This window comes from Lissotriton vulgaris, chromosome 7 (genome assembly GCF_964263255.1).
Source record: "Lissotriton vulgaris chromosome 7, aLisVul1.2, whole genome shotgun sequence".
Classification (NCBI taxonomy): Eukaryota; Metazoa; Chordata; class Amphibia; order Caudata; family Salamandridae; genus Lissotriton; species Lissotriton vulgaris.
This window is the reverse complement of record NC_141695.1, coordinates 250,974,327-250,993,511: the sequence shown is the minus strand read 5'-3', so window position 1 is coordinate 250,993,511 and position 19,185 is coordinate 250,974,327. Positions and strand designations below refer to the sequence as shown.

At 44.7% G+C, this 19,185-nt stretch overlaps 1 protein-coding gene across 5 annotated transcripts in view; it reads left to right on the top strand.

Annotated features, from left to right (window-relative positions):
• LOC147701314 (putative methyltransferase DDB_G0268948) overlaps positions 1–19,185 on the top strand; it is a 246,938-nt gene that overhangs the window by 219,761 nt on the left and 7,992 nt on the right. For all 5 annotated transcript variants that reach the window (XM_086930036.1, XM_086930034.1, XM_086930033.1 and 2 more), the window contains one exon: positions 6,820–6,957. In XM_086930036.1, the coding sequence (XP_086786162.1) occupies positions 6,820–6,957 (138 nt within the window). The remainder of the gene's footprint in view (positions 1–6,819; positions 6,958–19,185) is intronic.

The window sequence follows — 19,185 nt, the reverse complement described above, 5'->3', positions numbered from 1 at the left end:
CGACAATAAGGAAGAGAGATCGTTAAGATCGGTCTTATTCCAGCTCCGAGCCAAGATGTTTTTAGGCAAGGGGGCTTTCTCGGCTTGGGCCAAGTGAATGGGGAAGGAGATCATGAAGTGATCCGACCAGACACAGGGAAGAATTGAGGTGGCCGAGAGATTACATCGTAAGGACCAGATTTGGTCCAGGATATGACCGTGGGTGTGAGTAGGGGCCAAGACGTGAGGTGAGAAATTAAAGGACCGCAGTGTGGCAGAGAAATCTTTGGAAGAGGAGTCCTCCCTCGGATCACCCGGCCAGAAGTTAAAGTCTCCGAGCAGAAGCAGCGAGGAATTGTTTACAGCCAAAGTGGCCAGAAGGTCCTGCAGGGTAGATACAAATGATGGCATACTTTGAGGGGGGCGGTACATGAGTACCACCGTAAGAGGAACCGGGAGATTAAGAGAGCGAGCCACCAAAAAATCGACACTGGGTATGCGGGGGTGCGGGAGAAGCTGGAACTTCATAGAAGAGCGAACTATCATCGCCACACCACCGCCAGTTTTACCATCAGGGCGGTCAGCGCGAAGGGCATAGTAGGAGTTAGGGAGGATAGCGAGAAGATCCGGGAGTGAGTCAGAAGAGAACCAAGTTTCGGTGAGGAAAAGGAAATCCGGAGAGTCAGTGTCCAAGAGGTTGAAGAGGGCTAATTGATTTTTAACAGCAGAGCGAGTGTTTAGGAGGATCGCAGAAACAGCAGGAGAACCGGAAGTGGAGTCGGTAGCAGGAGAAGTAGGAGAAATAGAGGAGGAAGGAGTGGGAGAGACGGGGCATGAACAAGAAGGGTTGGGAACATAGATGCTGTGCGAAGATAAGTGTTGAACCACAGAGGGAGAGAGAGGGACAGGGGCAGAGCAGGAAAGCAGTTGGGCAGAGGAGTACACCAAGGGAAGGACAGAATCAGTGGCCCCTGGTCCCGGCCCGTCGCGGACGGGCGCAGACGGGCTTAACTTAGGCGCAACTTCGGCGCGCCTTCGTCGCGCCCGCTGCGCCCGTCCGCTGCGCTGCCGGGACTGGCCAACCATAATATAGGGACACATGAGGGGGAGGGGCTAGGGGGGAGTGGCCCAAACGCTGCACCGCTGACCCAGAGCCGCCCAAGAAGGAGATCTCGCCCGTCTCAGGAGGAGACGATCAGCGGGAGGCGCTCTGGGTGGCGTGCAGAAGGGAGAAGATGGAGGCAGGTAAAAAGTGCTGCCGTGCGCAGGAGGTCCAAAGCGCAGCTGAGGGGCACAGCGAGCGAGCGAAGACCAAGGTCAGGGGGGGTTAAAAGTAAGCGTTGCTCCCGGCGAAGCCTCGGGAGTTCTGTAGACTGAATGGTCAGCGCGATGTCCACAGTGCGCCTTAAGTACTAGTCTGGGGGGGAGTGGCCCAAACGCTGCACCGCTGACCCAGAGCCGCCCAAGATGGAGATCTCGCCCGTCTCAGGAGGAGACGAACAGCGGGAGGCGCTCTGGGTGGCGTGCAGAAGGGAGAAGATGGAGGCAGGTAAAAAGTGCTGCCGTGCGCAGGAAGTCCAAAGCGCAGCTGAGGGGCACAGCGAGCGAGCGAAGACCAAGGTCAGGGGGGGTTAAAAGTAAGCGTTGCTCCCGGCGAAGCCTCGGGAGTTCTGTAGACTGAATGGTCAGCGCGATGTCCACAGTGCGCCTTAAGTACTAGTCTGGGGGGGAGTGGCCCAAACGCTGCACCGCTGACCCAGAGCCGCCCAAGATGGAGATCTCGCCCGTCTCAGGAGGAGACGATCAGCGGGAGGCGCTCTGGGTGGCGTGCAGAAGGGAGAAGATGGAGGCAGGTAAAAAGTGCTGCCGTGCGCAGGAAGTCCAAAGCGCAGCTGAGGGGCACAGCGAGCGAGCGAAGACCAAGGTCAGGGGGGGTTAAAAGTAAGCGTTGCTCCCGGCGAAGCCTCGGGAGTTCTGTAGACTGAATGAAACAAAGCCCAGCTGTTTACCAGGCTGAAAAGAGAAAGGCAGCGGGCACTAAATGGCAAAAGTATGAACCTGGCAACTTTCTAAAAGTAGTAACAAACCACAGGAGGATACCCTTAAACTCTGCTGAGACCTGAGTTGATAGTTTGTAGCATGCAAACATTGTAACAACAGGACATTATTAGTTAATAGTTTTTTCCTATAAAAGCATGCACATAGAAAGTTGCAAGGGATGGAAGGGACTCAAGAAACTAAAGACCAATGAATGCAAGTTTTGTGTATTTCGTCAAAGATAAAACAACAGCAATTCTGTTAAATTGATTTGATTTGTGGATTTATATAGTGCATGGCTACCCTAAGGCTTTACCACGCTGGCGATGAGAGCTGTGAAGGGAGGGGAAGCCCATTAGAGTTTTTGGGGAATACCAAGGTCTTACGTTTTTTTCTGAATGCCAATAATTTTGCAGCTCTCGTTGAGATTGGGTGTCTTAGTTTTTCTGGGCCTTTATTATTTACTACCCTGTGAGCGCTGCACAGGGATTTAAACTTTATTCTTGCTGCTACCTGCAACCAGTGTAGTTGCCTTAAGGCTTCTCGTGCTGAGGTGTGTCTGTGGAGGTTGAACAGGATCCTGGCTGCTGCATTCTGCACTGTCTGGAGCCTCTTTATCACATACTTGGGAGAACCCATGTAAAGAGAGTTCCTATAGTCCAGACATGAGACTATCAGAGACTGCAGAATAGCCGTTCTAAGCTGCTCGGGTATACAGTCCAGTATTTTTCTGAGCATTCTCAAGAGCCCAAAACAGATGCCAGATAGCTTGTTGGCCTGTTGGCTCATTGAGAGAGAGCTATCGAGACAGATGTCTACATTTTGTACCAACGTTTTAGGCCCTGGGATTGCCCATACAAGACGGCCAATTGTTCAGTGGCCCGGGAATGGCTTTATTGCCTAAAATCATACGCTCGTTTTTTTCGCCGTTCAATTTTATGTAGCAGTTTGACATCCAGCGGGACAGTTTGTTTAGACATGGACCCAATTGCATGTTGCCTTGATTGTGGTCTTGGGACAGAGAGACAATCAGCTGGGTGTCATCAGCATATGATACTCCAACTATGTCAAGCTTCTGCATAATGGTGGCCAGCTGTCTGACATATATATTAAAGAGGTTGGGGCTCAGGGAGGAGCCCTAAGGTTCTCTAAATTTCATAGGAAGGCTATCTGAGAGACAGTCACGATCCATCACTTGGATAGACCGGTCGCCCAGAAAGGAGCTTAGCCACTCCATCGCTTTGTCCCGGATACCTATTTCTGTCTGTTTTTAAGCATGGCGTGGTTGATTGTATCAAATGCTGTGCTGAGATCAAGCACTGTTAGTGCAGTGGACCCTCCCTTGTCTAATGTGGCTTTCAGTTCCTCAGTGACTACCAGGAGCGCTGCTTCTGTTCTATAAAGGGTACGGAAACCCATCTGCGTAGGGTGGAATAGCTTGTTCTCCTCCAGAAAGTTGACTAAAGACTGGTTGACTTGCCTTTCTGGGAATTTGCAAGGGGGGAAGAAGTGAAATGGGCCGCAGGTTACCGGGTGTGTCTGGGTCCTGCTGGTTTTTTTTTTAGGATGGGTCTATCTATGCGTGCTTCCATGATCGAGGGACCAACCCTGTGTAAAGTGATTTGTTAGGAATCTGCACTAGGGGTGAACGTCCTCAGTCACCTTGAGAAAGACTTGCAGGGGCACCGAGTCTAATAGGGATCCTGATTTGCTGGCCCTAAGCAGCTTAAGGGTCACAATGTCCTCCAGTCGAGGAAAGTGAGTCAGGCTAGGAACGGGGGCAGGAACTCTATTCCTGTGGGGTTCCTGTTGAGCGGGCTGGGTGGTGTTCTGTAGGAGCCTGTGAATATCTGCCACTTTTTTGTGAAAGAAAGAGGCTATTAGGTTGCATCTTTCAATCGTGGCCGTTGGGGTCCTTTGGTTTCTTGGGCAGGGGTCAGATTTTTGACCACTCTAAAGAGTTCCTTTCTGGAATTAAGTGCCTGGGAGATTTTCTCCTCATAAAATTTAGCTTGTGCCATTTTTATATCTTTATGGTAGCATCTGACAGAGGATTTGTATTTGATTTTTTTTCGGCTTTGAAGTTCTTTCTCCAATCCCTTTCTAATCTCCTGCACTGCTTCTTCAATAAGAGCAAATGTTCATTAAATGTCATGGAACCTGTGCAACTTTTTATGTGCATGCTTTTATGAGGAAAACTGTTAACTAAATAATACCTGTGGAGACAGTGTTGCAATCCACAAACGTTCTAAAATGGCATTTGCTAAACTGAAATTAAAACACAATTTCACCATAAGTTGTGATTTTTAATTGCGAGCCTATTGACACCAAACTTGAAAAATATATCTCTTCACAACTGGAAATTAGACTGAAAAGATGTAATAAAGTAATTCCAATGTTATATTATAGGAGAGATAGGCCTTGAATTTGTGAAAAATTAAACTGGCAGTTTTTTACTGCCAAGACATAGAAAACCTTAAAAGTCCTGCCTTTTAAATGCATTGCTCTCTGCCCAGTGGGAAATATAGGGCCTACCATACCTATGAATTATATGTGTAAAAAAAGGGCAGGGTTCAGCTTGGTGGGAGGTTCACCTTGCCAGGTTAAAGTGGCAGTGTAAAAGGGCACATACAGACTCTAAAGTTTCAGGACTGAGCCATGATTAGAGGACGACTTAAGTGGCACAATTAGTGCTGCAAGCTCTCTAATATAATTTAATTTACAGGCCGAACATTACTAGGGACTTATAAGTAAGTTTTATATGCCAATTGGGGTTAAGCCATTGTCACCATGTTTAGTGTAAAGACCACAAGCAATTTTACACTGGTCAGGAGTGGTAAAGTATGCTTAGTCCTAAAACCAGCAAAAACGAGTTCAGAAATTGGAGGGAGGCAGGCAAAAGGTTTTGGGAAGACCAACTTCAATCTGTCAGGTCCAACATACACCAATTATTTAGCTCCACAATCACTGAAGAGAGCTGTGACCCCATGGCAATTTCTTATATGAAGTAATATTGGAAAGTAAAATAAACTTACAAGTTTCTTCAGTATTCTGTGACCTTGTAATGTTTTGAAATCACTGCCTGCTGGATAGATTTTGGTAGACATTGGTGATCAGCGCTACTACACTTCACAAGACCGGCTATAGGGATTATTCCTTGATCAACTGGTTTACTAGTGTTGATGTCCTTTGGGCTCACATATCAGAGTCGGTCCCCTTCTAGCTAAATTATACTGAACAAGGAATTTGGCATATTGGACATTATCCTCTCGTTGGGCTCAGGCTCTGTAACTCACACCCTAGAGTAAGTACATTCATTCTTTCTTGATGACCACTGGAGGAATCTTCTGCTGTGGTGCTGCATCTTTACATTAGAACCAGCCTATATTTTAATCTAGGAGTCTGGACACCACAGAAGTCAATATCAATAATGTGCTGATGAGACCCCTGTATCTTGGTGAAGCTCGAAACATAATCAACAACTAAATAACAAACTAACTTCATTTAAATTATTAAACAATTTTTTTTAAACACACAGATATTCACACCACTGTCATTTTCTGTCTGTACTGCTTCATGAATGTGTTTTTTTTTATTTGTATACATTGGGAACACATTTCACACATGTATTTTATGATAAATGAACTTTGTTTTTTGATAAAGTTTCTAGGATAAAACGTATCCCTATATAATATCAAGAGTGTCTATCTTATGTTGCATTCTGAGCCCTGCCATTAATTGCATATCGTGATTTTGCTCATTTTTGTAATTTGGTTACAAATGATACCAGTGAGCACTTCAAGGCATATTTATCCAAGTATTGCATCACTGTTGTGCCATGCACGGTTCCTCAAGGGCAACACAACAAGTAGATGAGATTTACCAAACCAAGCAAAGCCAAGTTTGCATGGCCCTAAGGTGCTTAGTAAATCTGGAGTGACGCAAGTCAGTGCACGGCAACGACTTGCACAACTTCGTCCCAGTGAGGCATTCTATGGGGGAAGCAAGAGAGTTCTCTCACATCCACCTATGAATATTGGTGCATTCACATATTTAACAAGAGTGGTACACCTGGGAATGTTTTAAAATGCTGTGTCTTCCCAGGGGAGGTATAACGAGGTGAAATATCTTTATTTCTGTTTGTTATTTCCTCTTTCTGCATGAGCTGCATTTTGGGGCACACATAGAAGGAGGAATAATCCTCAAAGATTGTTTTTATGTAGGAGGTGTCCCTTTGTGCACAAAAACAATTACGACTGCAATACAGGCACCCTTGCACTCTCATGCATGCATGCATTTGTGCTAGGCAACCAAAAGGGCGCCAGTGCATGCAGAGAGCAGAAATGTGCATATCTTGATAGATATGTTGCATTTCTGCCCTTTCACACAGCACAGTGGAGCAAGGTGTCTTGCTGTGTTGTGTTGTGTGAAAACATAATGAACCTGGCCCTTTGTTTTTTTTTAATAACTGCCTTCCCCGGCTCTACCACCGGTTCTTATTTTTGTCTCCGTAGCCAATACCCTCTACTAGCGCCAAGAAACCGTTCGGTGCACGCTGAGCTTTATAAATGTTTTAAATTAGAAATTAGAAATTATTCATCCTTAATCCCATGGGCATAAGGACTGCTATTGTTACATGAATATCTTATAATGTTTGCAGGCCTCGTGCCTCTGTATTGTCAAGAGTAATATCCCAAAATGGGTAGTAGCTCGTGTTTACTGAATTCTTGCATTTGCGCCGGAGTGAACCAGCCAGTTTTAAAAGAGTGACATTCTTAATCATATTGCATTATTTTTTCACAGAGTTACAAATATCTTGCTGAACTGCTCCATGTCCATTACAGCATTCCTGGGGTTCTTCGAATCACTTTTCATGTTCCAGAACTTCTCAATGAGGGATCCAGAAACAGCAAAGGCTTTCCTTGAAAAACTACAAGAAAGGTAAAGAAATTAAAATTATGTAATATCACAATATGTAAATATTTTAAGTGAATCTGTAAGGTTGACCTGGTAAAATGAATCATATATTTATGCAGTCACTGTTAACGAAGAAAGGTGCAGCTATCCTATGATTTATCTAAGTACCAGGAATTTCTGAATTGAACTTTTTACATTATTGGACTGCCTCTGCATTATGATTTTACAATAACCCTATCACATACAGTTTCAAATGTGATCCAATCTCTGGAACTCAATACCAGCTACTGTAGTTTTTTCCAAATATTCTAGGACCAAATAGTACATTTGACCTTCCAGAGTCCACTACGCACAATGCTAGCCCGTAGGCACAGTTCAGGGCAAGAAATACAAATAAGCGACATATTGACTGTTTGAAGAACAGATGCCATATTAGTAGAAGGAGGTGTGACTGTGTATGGTTACAACACATCAAAGAAGAGGAGGCCCAATTTGGTTAGTAGTGAACAGAAAAATCTTCCTACGTAAAATTGTCTGTAGGGATAATTATCTTGCTGAAATCATGTGTACAATGAGCAGGCTGAAAAAGCAGGCATCAAAAATGGAGGAAAAGGCAACATAAAAGCATAAGACTAAAAATGTGGCAGTCCGGTAAATGTAAAGAAAATTAGTCATGTATCCATGAAAACATAATTTTAGCAGTTTAGAACAGAGCAGAAACACCCTTCCTGCAGTCTGCTCACAGGGGGAAAAAACATTTAGAAAAGGAAATCACTAAAACAAGCGTGGTGGATAAAAGACAAGCGAGTCACTTAAAAAGTTGGGACATTTTGTGATAGTCCAAATAAGTGAATATGCCATCTCAAATAGGGGTAAAAAGGTAACTTGTAGTTGTCGAAAATGAAAAGCATGCCAAACAAATTTGGATTCCAACTGGCATTATCGAGAAAATGGTGGAAAATGGTGGAAATTGTAATGAATGAGGTCAAGCAGTCTAAAGTCACAATCCTTGGGTGCATTATAGAATTCATTACAAAAAAGCAGATCACTAGTACAGTTCAAAGTAATTTACCAGTTTTCTCTAAGAAAATACTGAAACACATGGCCTATATTAAGTTCTGACTCAACAGTTCGAAAAATACTAAAACAGAGGTCTTTGCTATGTAATCTGAGCTCTCTATTGCAGTTTTTGTGATCAGTAGGTATTTATCTCTATACCATGAACATTTAATCCTGTGAATTTGCCCTCTATTGAGCATGTGAATTGCCATGGGATAACTAGTGTCTCTTTACTGATGTCCCTGCAATGTTCTGTCATCCTTTCATTAATCACTCTTATGGTGTTACCTACATACATGTTATCACAAACAGAAACTAACACATACATATCATACTTAGACCTTTGTCATATTTGTGCCAACCATAAATTCAGTACCACAATTGGATCAAAAACATTTCTTCTTATCAAAAGCAAGTTTCAGATGCTACAACTTTTGGACTTGGCCCTTTTTGGCAGGTTCACCCCTGAACTTTTTGCCTTAAGCTCTGACATGGTGGGGGTGGTTTTAGGCCTCTGGGCACTTTAGCACTGTAACTCAGTGTAAAGTGCGTGCGCTCTCTGTGTGGTGAGTTTGGCCTGCTCTGCCTGCATGAGGAATAAGTGTCTCCATGGTAATTCATGGTATGGAGGAGTGCAGGGTCGAGTTTAGTATGTTTGAACTCGTAAGGATAAATGCGGCGCAATGGTGTGTGCAGATTTAGGATGACTGGTGGAGAAATGCCACTTTTACAAGTTGGCATTTCTGTGTAACAATGTGTTTGCCTGCCTGATGTGAATTGCATTTCTGGCTTGTGATTGACAGGAGCTGAGAGGTGTGGTTGGCTCCAGGAGGGGCAGGGTGAGTCAGCTATGTTGAATGTGTTACCTGGGCTGAGAGTAGTGGGAGGACAAATCCCCTGACTCTGAAAAGGACTGTGCCCAGGCTGTACAATGCTGGCTCCGCCCCCTGTGGTGTGTCTGATAACTGAGCCCCACCTGACAAAGGGGAAGAGGAGCTTCAAAAACAAAGTGCTCCAAATCCCCCCTAATCCAGTTCTGACTGGTATCACCAAACCCTGTGGTGTGACACAAAGGAGAAAGGGTGTATAAAAGTAGGGGCTGAGACCCCCTAAGATTTTTTTTTTATTTGTGCTGTTCCTGCTGGCACGTGCTGCTGCTGGGGCCCAGGAGTGGGGGGGGGGTGCCAGGAGGGATTGCCTCCCTGGACCATGCATTGCCCCTTAACCTAAAGACTGATGCTTTTTTCTGAAGGCCTTTGCTTCTAGCGTATTGCGTACGCTTTATTTTAATTATTCCCCCAGCAAAGGAGCATGAGGGCTCCATGGCGCTGAGCTGAAATCTTCCTGAGGTAATCCCGATGTGGGGATTCCCCCTGCTGGAGGGGAGAGAAGCGGGTGCCCACCCAGCATTGCACCCATGGGCAGGAGCCTACCACGCTTTATATGTATTGAAAACGGTGGGTGCCCACCCCACCTTATGCCTGCCATTTTCTTTGCTTCAAGAGGGAGCCTACCCCTCTTTGCCGCCAGAAGGAGAAGATCTCTGCTACAATCCATGTCATCCATGTCCCGCCTGGTTGTGGGAGGGGCCTGCGGACAGAAGAGGCCGGGAGCGTTAGTGGCATTCGGAGCCTACCCAACACGGGATGTCCTGAAGAGGACAGGATCCTACCCTGCCTCCACGTGCTCCATTGAGCAGTACCAGGTCCCAGGAGGGGGCCCGGTTGAAGGGGAGCCCCGCGGCAGCTGCAGTGTGCCCAGGTGAAGAGAGAGTCCGGTGAGTGAACTAGGACGGGAGGGGGGTGTGCCAGGCATGCGATCGGTGCCTGCCCTCAGAGCTATTCTCCTGACCCACAGTGGTGCCGACGGAGGCCCAGAGACCTGGCGGCCCCATTTGGCAGTGGGCTACTCCAACATGGGGCATGATTGGTTTCCAAGGGCCTGTGTCCCTACCAGTTTGTCCATAGTTTCAGCTGCCACGCTTATGAGAGGGCAGCTCCAACGAGAGGGGCATTTTTGGAGAGAGCCCCAGTGGGGCCCGAGGGCAAAGTCATCCCAGGGTCCAGTTCTACTGTTCTCAGCAGCACTGCACCAGCGCGGGCAGCTGCTAAGTTTTTACCCATTTGTTCAAGGGGCACAGTGAGTGCTAGGCCTTCATGTGGGATTCTCAGCTATGCATCACGTAGTGCCAGCTGCAACGTTTAGGCCATTCTTTGTTTAGGGGCATGTCTTATGAGTTAGGAGTGAGATACACTCCTCCGCCCCCGTTCTTTCCCGAGAGACCCTGCATGATAGAGGGCAGCTGCAATGTTGCGCAGATCTAATCAAGAGGGCACAGTGAGTCCCCAGGCTCAATGTGGTACCAGTAATTACTGATTGTGGTTTATACTTACTTACCTGTTCTGATGGTTCTGACCTTGGCCTGATTGGCCTGTTCCTGTATATAGTCTCCTGTGAAAATTACTAGTGAATTGTTGGCACAGCGTAAATGTGTGATTGATTATGTTTCTAATGATTTTATGAGAATACAAAGACTGCTTTTGTATATAACCTTTTGTGGAGTTTCTTTCGTGGTGTGCCTAGTGTGTTGCTGCTGTGTGTGTGTTGCGCAAACTTTTTACACATTGCCTCTAGGATAAGCCTGACTGCTCATGCCAAGCTACCAAGGGGGTGAACTATTGTCTTGCTATTAAAACCAGGTAAAAACCCTCTCAGGGCGGAGTCCTATAGGCTAATCTCCCTGCTAAACGCCGATTATAAGATCTTCACTGGTGTGTTGGCCGGGAGATTGGCCAGGCTGGCCCCGTCCCTGATTAATCCAGACCAAAAAGGTTTTATTCCGGGGAGGCACATTCATGAGCTGACCCTCCAACTCATTTGCTGTATTGATCTGGCGGTGACGCGGTCGGAGCCATTGGCGGTGGCTGCATACGACGCCATCAAGGCGTTTGACCGCGTCAATTGGGGATTTTTGTGGGATGTGCTTAAAACTATAAGTTTTGGGGGGATCTTCATTGATACTCTGAGGAGTTGCTATGAGGGAGCCTCGGCAGCAATACTGTTGAACGGCCTGTTGTCTCCTCAATTGAATGTGGGGAGAGGGACTAGACAGGGGTGCCCTATCTCGCCCCTTTTGTTCAATCTATACATTGAGCCCCTGGCACAGGCTCTTAGATTGGACAATAGCGTTACCCCATTTAGGATAAACGATTATTCCTCCCAATTGGTCCTTTATGCGGATGACTTAATGATTTACACCAGTAATCCGGTGGAGGTCTTCCCCAGAGTAGAGGAGATCATGATGGACTATGGACAGCATTCTGGTTACTTAATAAACAACACTAAAACTGAAATAGTGTGCTGGGGAGTCGATAATTGGGATGGCCCGCTAAGCAACCAGTTCAGATATCTAGGAGTCCTAATTACCTCCGACCTTAATAATATTGCAAAGGTCAACCTGACGAAGGTTATGAAGGATATTAGTTTTTTGTTTTTGACAATTTATGGCCGGGTTAACCTGGTTAAAATGGTTATTTTGCCCAAACTAACATATATATTCAATGCTATACCCTTAACTTTCCAAAATAAAGTTTTGGGTAATATCCAGGGAAAGATAGGTAGCTTCATCTGGGCAAACAAGAACGCCCGGTTCTAATGGAAAAAACTAAAAAGGAGTCTGTTAAAGGGTGGAATGGCGCTTCCGGATGTTCTCTGGTATTCCTTTTCTTTCCAATTAAAAAACATCCGCACCCTTTTAACCGCCCCAGACGAATCTCATTGGGGTCGGATATTAAAGGTGATGCAAGATCTAGAAGGGGGAGGCCCGGGTTTTTTGTATAAATATGGGTCCCCAAGATTCTTCAAAAAAGTCCGTCTGAAGGTTCTAAGATCTGCCTTGACGTTGTGGTGCAGACTGAAGCGATGTTGGGGTATAAATTACTATTCAGATCTGGCGCTCATCTGGGACTCTCCTGGCATGCCATTATGCCTAAAGGACAGTCTTTCTCAGGCTATCAGGAGGGCAGGAGTAGCTACCTGGTCAGATCTTGTCACGGCGGAGGGTGTTCTTCCCTGGGAAGTTCTGCGGGCTAAGATAGGGGATTCTTTTTCCCGTTTTAAATACATCCAACTTCGCTCCTGGTTTGTTACAGAGAAAGACAATATAGGGGGAAAATGGGAAATTGAGGTAGAAATCCATTCTGTTGGTGTTAGGAAGAAAGAGGTAGCCCTTTGGTATAGAGAATTGCTGAATTCGGAAGAGTCCACAGCCATGTCCCTAAACCAGGTTTGGAGTGCATCTGTCTTTGAGGCCTCTGCCGCCGAGCTCTATGAAAGATCTCTTAAACTCTCATATAGGTATGTTAAGTCAGCCTCATTGAAAAAGAACCACTATTTTGTATTAAATAGGTTGTATTTCACGCCAAAAAAAAAATAGCAAAGTTTGTTTGTCCCTCCCCTTTATGTCCAAAGTGTGATTTAGCAGAGGCGGACGATATTCACATGTTCTATGATTGCCCTGTGATTGGTCCCTTTTGGACAAAAGTAGGAGAGACAATGGATAGTGTTTTAAAAGTAAATATTAGTCTGAATGGGGTGAGGGTAATATTCGGGTTGGACTCGGAATCTACAAACGAGCTCAGTGAGGAACAGATTGCCTTATTTTGTACTCTAATTATTATCGCTCGCAGAGAATTTTGCATGTTATGGAAAGATCCAGCCACCCCACTATATGATAGATGGCTACAGTCTGTTCTAAAAACTGCACTGCTTGAGTTGGGGGCTATATATAATAGAAATACCACAGTTTGGCTCCCACTTTGCGAATGGGCACTCGAGTTGAGGTTGGTATCCAATTCCGAGACTGTCCAATGATTAGTCCAGACCCCGGGATAAAGGGGTAGCCAGGTCAGCTTCAGGTGCAGCAAGGACCCCGACCCTGGGTGCACAAGAGAGAAGAAAGGGTTGTTGGTGTTTTTCTTTTTCAAATACCAAAGGTGAGATGAGGACAAAAAACAAACAAAAAAAAAGCCTGACTGCTCGTGCCAAGCTACCAAGGGGGTGAACAGGGGTTATCGTCAGCGTGTAACTTCCTTGCCCTGACTAGAGTGGTGGTTTCTGCCTGGCTTTAGCGCAAGCCTTAGCCAACCCGAAATCCCATTTCTAACAACAACTTTCACAATCCTTTACTTAGATTGGTAAACCAGTTTGCAGTAGTGACCACTAAAACTCATCCTTGCTTTCACCATTTCCCCATATAGGATATCTCTGATCTAAAATTTAAGATGAGAGCTAGTTGCATGTAATACATGAGTTGCATGAGTTCTCTTTACCGAACATCCTGCTCAGAAGATTATCATCATTGCAATAAGTGGGTGTTTCCTTCACTCAGGCAACAACCACAATTCTGTTCAGGGTAAACCTGTGCTTAACCCTTTTGTAGCTTGACAGACATCAGTCAGGCTTAATGTTGGTTGGTCCAAGGTCTCAGCTTTCGTCTGGACTTAGAAAAGATCCAGAAGGAAAGTTCAGGACAAGGTAGAATTCAGCCCTGTAAGGCAGGAGTCGGTGTCATTGGATGAGGCATCACTGTCGGTGAGCCACTGGATAGAGTCACAGTGGGAATGTGTCACTTTTCTGGAAATCAAACATTTCTAGCAGAATGAAGCTGCAGGCTTTCGGCAACGAGGGCTCCATGAGGCATGATACCTTTCGTTGAAAGGTCCAGCTGTACAAGATTTGCTATTGCAGTGAAGAAAAACATTGCCCAAACAAAAGTGAAGTCAGGCCAATCAGTTATGCACCTTGTCACTTAGGTTTAGGTTTAATTTGTTACTTGGGACACTATGCACAAATGTTGTTTTGATGTATAATGTTTACTCCTACCTTTATTGTTTAAAACGTCCATTAAATATACCACACTTGAATTGGTTTGTTAGTGGTTCCTTCGTGCTCTGCCATTATCTAACCCTCTATATTACGATTGTGCTTATGTATCATAACCTCATAGTATATCACTCCACAGGAACCACTGTTTTTCCTATATAGATAATGAGTACAGGCAACGTAACGTAGGCTTAATTATCTTCAAAAACATTCATTCTTTATCTTTAAAAAATGTTATTATCATACTATTGTCTCAATTTCATATTGGTTTCTCTGACAACACCAAGCCAACATTTAATTGTCATATTTTGTCTTGTTCATGACTGCAATGTTCCCTCATGATAATATTAGTGTGTTTAAGGATACAGCTTTAGAAGATAAATCTAGATCATAGCAACTCGGCAATTGTTGTGAAAAATCCATATTAATCTATATTTAGGTCTTAGTCCACTATCCATGCTCAAATGTCATAGGATCTCTAGTTTCTGAAGGAGTGAAATGAGGGAACAACTTCATTATACTGGTCCATGATTAAGAACTTGGTACCAACTTAAACAAATCAATACTGAGTTGATGTTGCAAAGTTGATCAGAAACCCATGCCCTTTCTAAGAAGATCATATTATTAGTAAGTATATTATTTTATAAGTTAATCACCGACACAACTTATGCCACATTTATAAATATAATGCGACCACCACTGTGGCGGTCGCATTGACCATGTTTTGTATTCAAGTGGCAGCACCCGTCGCAATACAAAACAAAGACCCCTTATATGTACCTGCACTATGTGGCAGGCACCATGCTGTGCCTGCCACATTGGGCATGGATTTGTAGGGGGGGCACTGTACATGCTCCCCAAGTCCCAGGTTTATGGGCAGGGGGAAAGGGAGCCCACCACTGGGTCCCCATTATCCCTTTCCATCACCTTTTCCATAGCAGGTTATCTGCCATAGAAAGGCTAGCGGGTAAAGGACATTGTAATCCCTAAGGTGGTGCCTAGTAAGCACCGTATGTAAACAAGGAGGCTGTGGAAAAGGCTTTTCCCAGTGCCTCTAGGGGTGAGAGATCCTACGTCGGAGTATAACCTCCCTTGTCAAATTGTTAGACCACAAAAATTCTCCAACAGACCACCAAATGGTCTTAGAAATTAGCCCTTAAACAAGGGAGTATGAAGTGTGAGGATCGGCGTATCAATTCACCAAAAGGTGAGCAAGGAAGCAATTCCTTTTTGTTTAGTTACCCTCCCACACCCTAGTGGTGTCATGCTTCATCATCGGGTCACCCCACTGCCTATAAGTTGGGTCGGCTCAACCACAGTGTTGGGAGTTAAAAACACATGAAAGGGGCCTTTAGTGGTCTGAAGCCTAGTAGACACCGCCAGCATTGTAAGTTCTACAAAACCTTCCAATGAACTGATGGGGTGCCTTTGCCTGTCTGATCCATGGCGGTAGATCTGTCCGATCACCACACAGCCACCCACCATCAAAATGTGGTGGCTTGTAAACTTGACTCAAATAGTGGGGAGACCACCACTGACAGCCTGGCAGTGGCGTCTCCCTGCCCCCTTTGTGATATTTGGTTTTCTGTATTGTGAGAAACTTTAATCCATGTAGAACAGAATGGCATGATTCGTAGATGAAAAAGTGCAACAAACTTCCCCTCCCATTGTTGTAGTCATATCGCACAAAACAACCCCCATTGCAGTAATCCTACTAGATGCTGAAAGTGTATATCACCTTGGGTCAGATGTATGAAAGACCACAATAGCGGTTCCTAAATAGCGATTTTTACCAAATCGCTATTTAGAAATTGCAAACCTCAATGTAGAAAAAAAATCGCAAATAATTAGCGATTCCCTCAAACTCGCTATCCTGAATACTGAATCGCAAATACCGATTCATTCATTCTTTATTTCAGCTAAGTCACCATAAAAGAGTACAATACAATATTAAAAACATCATCATATACATCATATACTGGTATTCCAAGGAAAAACTGTTTAGGACATACATATATACTTAAGCATTTGTATATATAAAAAGAGTTGGCTAATGACGGGATCGGTTTATAAAAGGAATACAATTCTTGGAGTACAGTATAAATCCATCGATGGAGGTGAGACATAATTAAAAATAGGTTAATACAATGAATATTTTTCTTTTGTAAAAATGTTTGGCAGATACCAGAGACAGCATTGTAAAAGTACAGTTAATTGGGACTTGAATATATGGGGGTAACTGCTGTACCGATACATTTTATTTAGTACACTGAGTTGGTACAGATCCTAAGAGTACTGCTACATTTTAGACCTTTTTTCTTCCTAACTATTGCTACTGCTAGAAGGAACCGACTCAGACTAAATACTATGGTCTGTGAGGTGTCCCTTTTAAATACTCTTTCCCCCTCTTTGATTTTACGGAAACCTAAAAGAAGGCAAATAGGCCTAATCCACTTCCTCCTTGCTTGCAGATATGCAGGGCATATAAATAAGACATGGGCCACATCCTCCTTGATGCCCATATCACATAGTACACAAAGATCAGTATCACATTTACTCATAGGATCTATCTTACATGGCCACTTTGAAGTACTAATTTTTAGTTGTAAAATGCCATAACGGTACTTTAGATACAGTGACTTTGCCATTGAAGGTAGAATTTCATCCATAAAACATTCAAATTTACATTCGGTTTTAACATCGAAGAATTTAAGTGTTAATTTCCCGATTTTTGAGTTTTGAAGGGGGTAGCTGTGAATATATTCCCAGTACCGTACCTTCAATAGCTTTTTTCAGCGATGGGTAAGAGAATCGGGATTGGTCCAGAAACTATATAAGCCTAATTTTAAAAACCATTTTTCAATGTGCAGTAACCAGCCTATTCTAATAATGGTCTTTATCTGTAAAATTTCCTTTAGTGCTGCTCTATAGTCCACTAGCTCGTCAGTGGACCATAGACAAACCCAGTAAAGCAGCGGGCGTAGGGAAGCATGGTCGTCAGAGCGTCATATGTTTAAGTCCCAAAATAAAGGAATTAAAGGAGTACAACCTGGCACAGCTAAAAGTTGTCTGAAAAAGCAGTTTTCCTGCACTTAAAACGAGTCTCTGACTACATGGCCACACAGTTCTGCCCCATACAAGGTGGCCGATTGAGCTTTGTACTTAAATAGCTCAATTGCAGGTGATACTTCGTTAAAGAAGCTGTTTTTATGCTTCCTTAATATAGGAGCTTAGTTTTGTATTAACATGAGCCTCGATTTTTCTATTTGTGATTTCCAATTCATTTTAGAGTTGCGGCTAATACCCAGATATTTCACATTTTTGACCTGTTCAATATTCTCATAATTTACACTAAAAACTTTTTTAACACACTTATGTGGACTGATGGACATAATCTTAGTTTTAGAGGAATTAATTTCAAGGTTTTTGTCCAAACAGTATGAGTGAAATTTATTCAACAAATTCTGTAATCGTTTAGGCGTCTGGGAAATTAAAGTCATGTCATCCGCAAATAGTAGAGTTGTACCAGCTTTACCACACAACTTGGGAGAGTCATGCTCGCAGCCCAAGAGGGTGTCAGGGATGTCATTAACATAAAGGGAGAAGAGGGTTGGCGCCATAACGCAGCCTTGCTAAATTGCTATTTAAAAAAAATTGCAAACTACCGAATCTGCTATCCAGGTGCATTCTGAAGACATCACATAGAGGAAGTGACCACACCATGCTGTTTTTGAGTGCCTGAGGCTGTGGGAGAGGCAGAGAGGAGGAGCACACACTCAGGAGCTGCACAGGAGTGCTCAGGCAGACCCCAACTGACAGGATGGACACACAGGAGAAGGTAAAGGAGACTGCAGAAAGGAAAAGGAAGCACAAGTTTAGTGAAAAGGAGTTGTGGGTCTTCATTGAGGAAGTAGTGAAGACCCATGAGCTCCTATTTGGCAAGAAATCACTGCATGTACCTGAATCACAGACGCGGGATCTGGCTGGAGATGCAAGTCAAGATCAATGGCATTGGGGTCACACAGCACTCCATCGATGACCTGAAGACGCACTGGTATGACTTGCGCTCCAGGAAGAAAAAGAGGGTAGCAGACAGGCTGAAGCAAGCCAAAAAGACAGGTGGAGGATCATCCCCAATCCCCAAATACACATGAGCAAGTTAGAATTCTACTCCATTCCACATTTTGATAATAACCAGCAATGCATCGTGGGAAATGTAGTCCCAAAACTTATATAGCAAAGCAGTGACACAGGAGAACACAATCACAGGGGCCTCACACCAGTCAATACCCAAGCAGAGAACTGTTGGATGAATTGCAAATCATGTACATTTAATGTAATACAAATGCTTCAAGGAAATTCAGTAAATGGACATCTTGTATCCACAGGAGTACCTGTACCACATGCAGAAGACAGGGAGACACATGAGGCACTTGGGCAACGACATGCAGGGGAGGAAGAGTCGCAGACAGCCACAGATGCCACACCTAGGAGGTACACTGTGGAAACACTACAGGAGATGGAGGGGGGTGGAGGAGACATCAGAAGATCCACAGACCATACCCAAAGAGCCAGCACAGTCTCCAAACGTACAGTTACCCATGCAGCGTATCCACACCAGCAGGGTGAGGAATCCAGTGTCTTTGCGTGTCTTGAGGGCACCATGGTCAAGGTGCAGCGACAGCAAATAAAAACAATGAAGTTAATGCAACAGCAGCTGGTGTCCCTTAACAAGAACATGAGCGACATCAAGGAGGGCATTAATGAACTGAACACCACTGTTGCAGAGGGTCATAGGGCCAATGCAGAGTGTATAAAGTACATGAATATGGCAGTACAGCAGTTATGCAGCAACATGCAGAGTGAACGTGGCACAAGGTGCTGTGAAAAACAGCGCATGGATGGATACACTAAGGCAGTCAACCGCCTATGCAATGCTACAGCTGTCTTGAGCCGAAGCACAGTTGCGATGCAAGTGGAAATGGCCCTCTGCAGCCAAGATCTTGCTAGGGGGTTGGTGCAGATCACCAGTGCTGATGAACTGCTCCAAACAGCCAACTTAGCTGTCACAGAGGCTGGGGATGGTGGAGATAGTGAGGAGGTCTCCAGCCGCAGCAGCATTACTCCACCTGTCGCTGGGCCCAGACAGTAGAGTGCAAGGCAAGGGCCAGCAGCAGAACAGCCATTAAGGGAGGGAAGTGTGCACATTGACCTAAGCAGTGCTGGGCGTGGGTGCAGGAAATAAGTCCATGCTGAGACAGACATTTGCTAATGGGTGAGCTACCCCATGTGAGACAGTGAAAGGGGTTG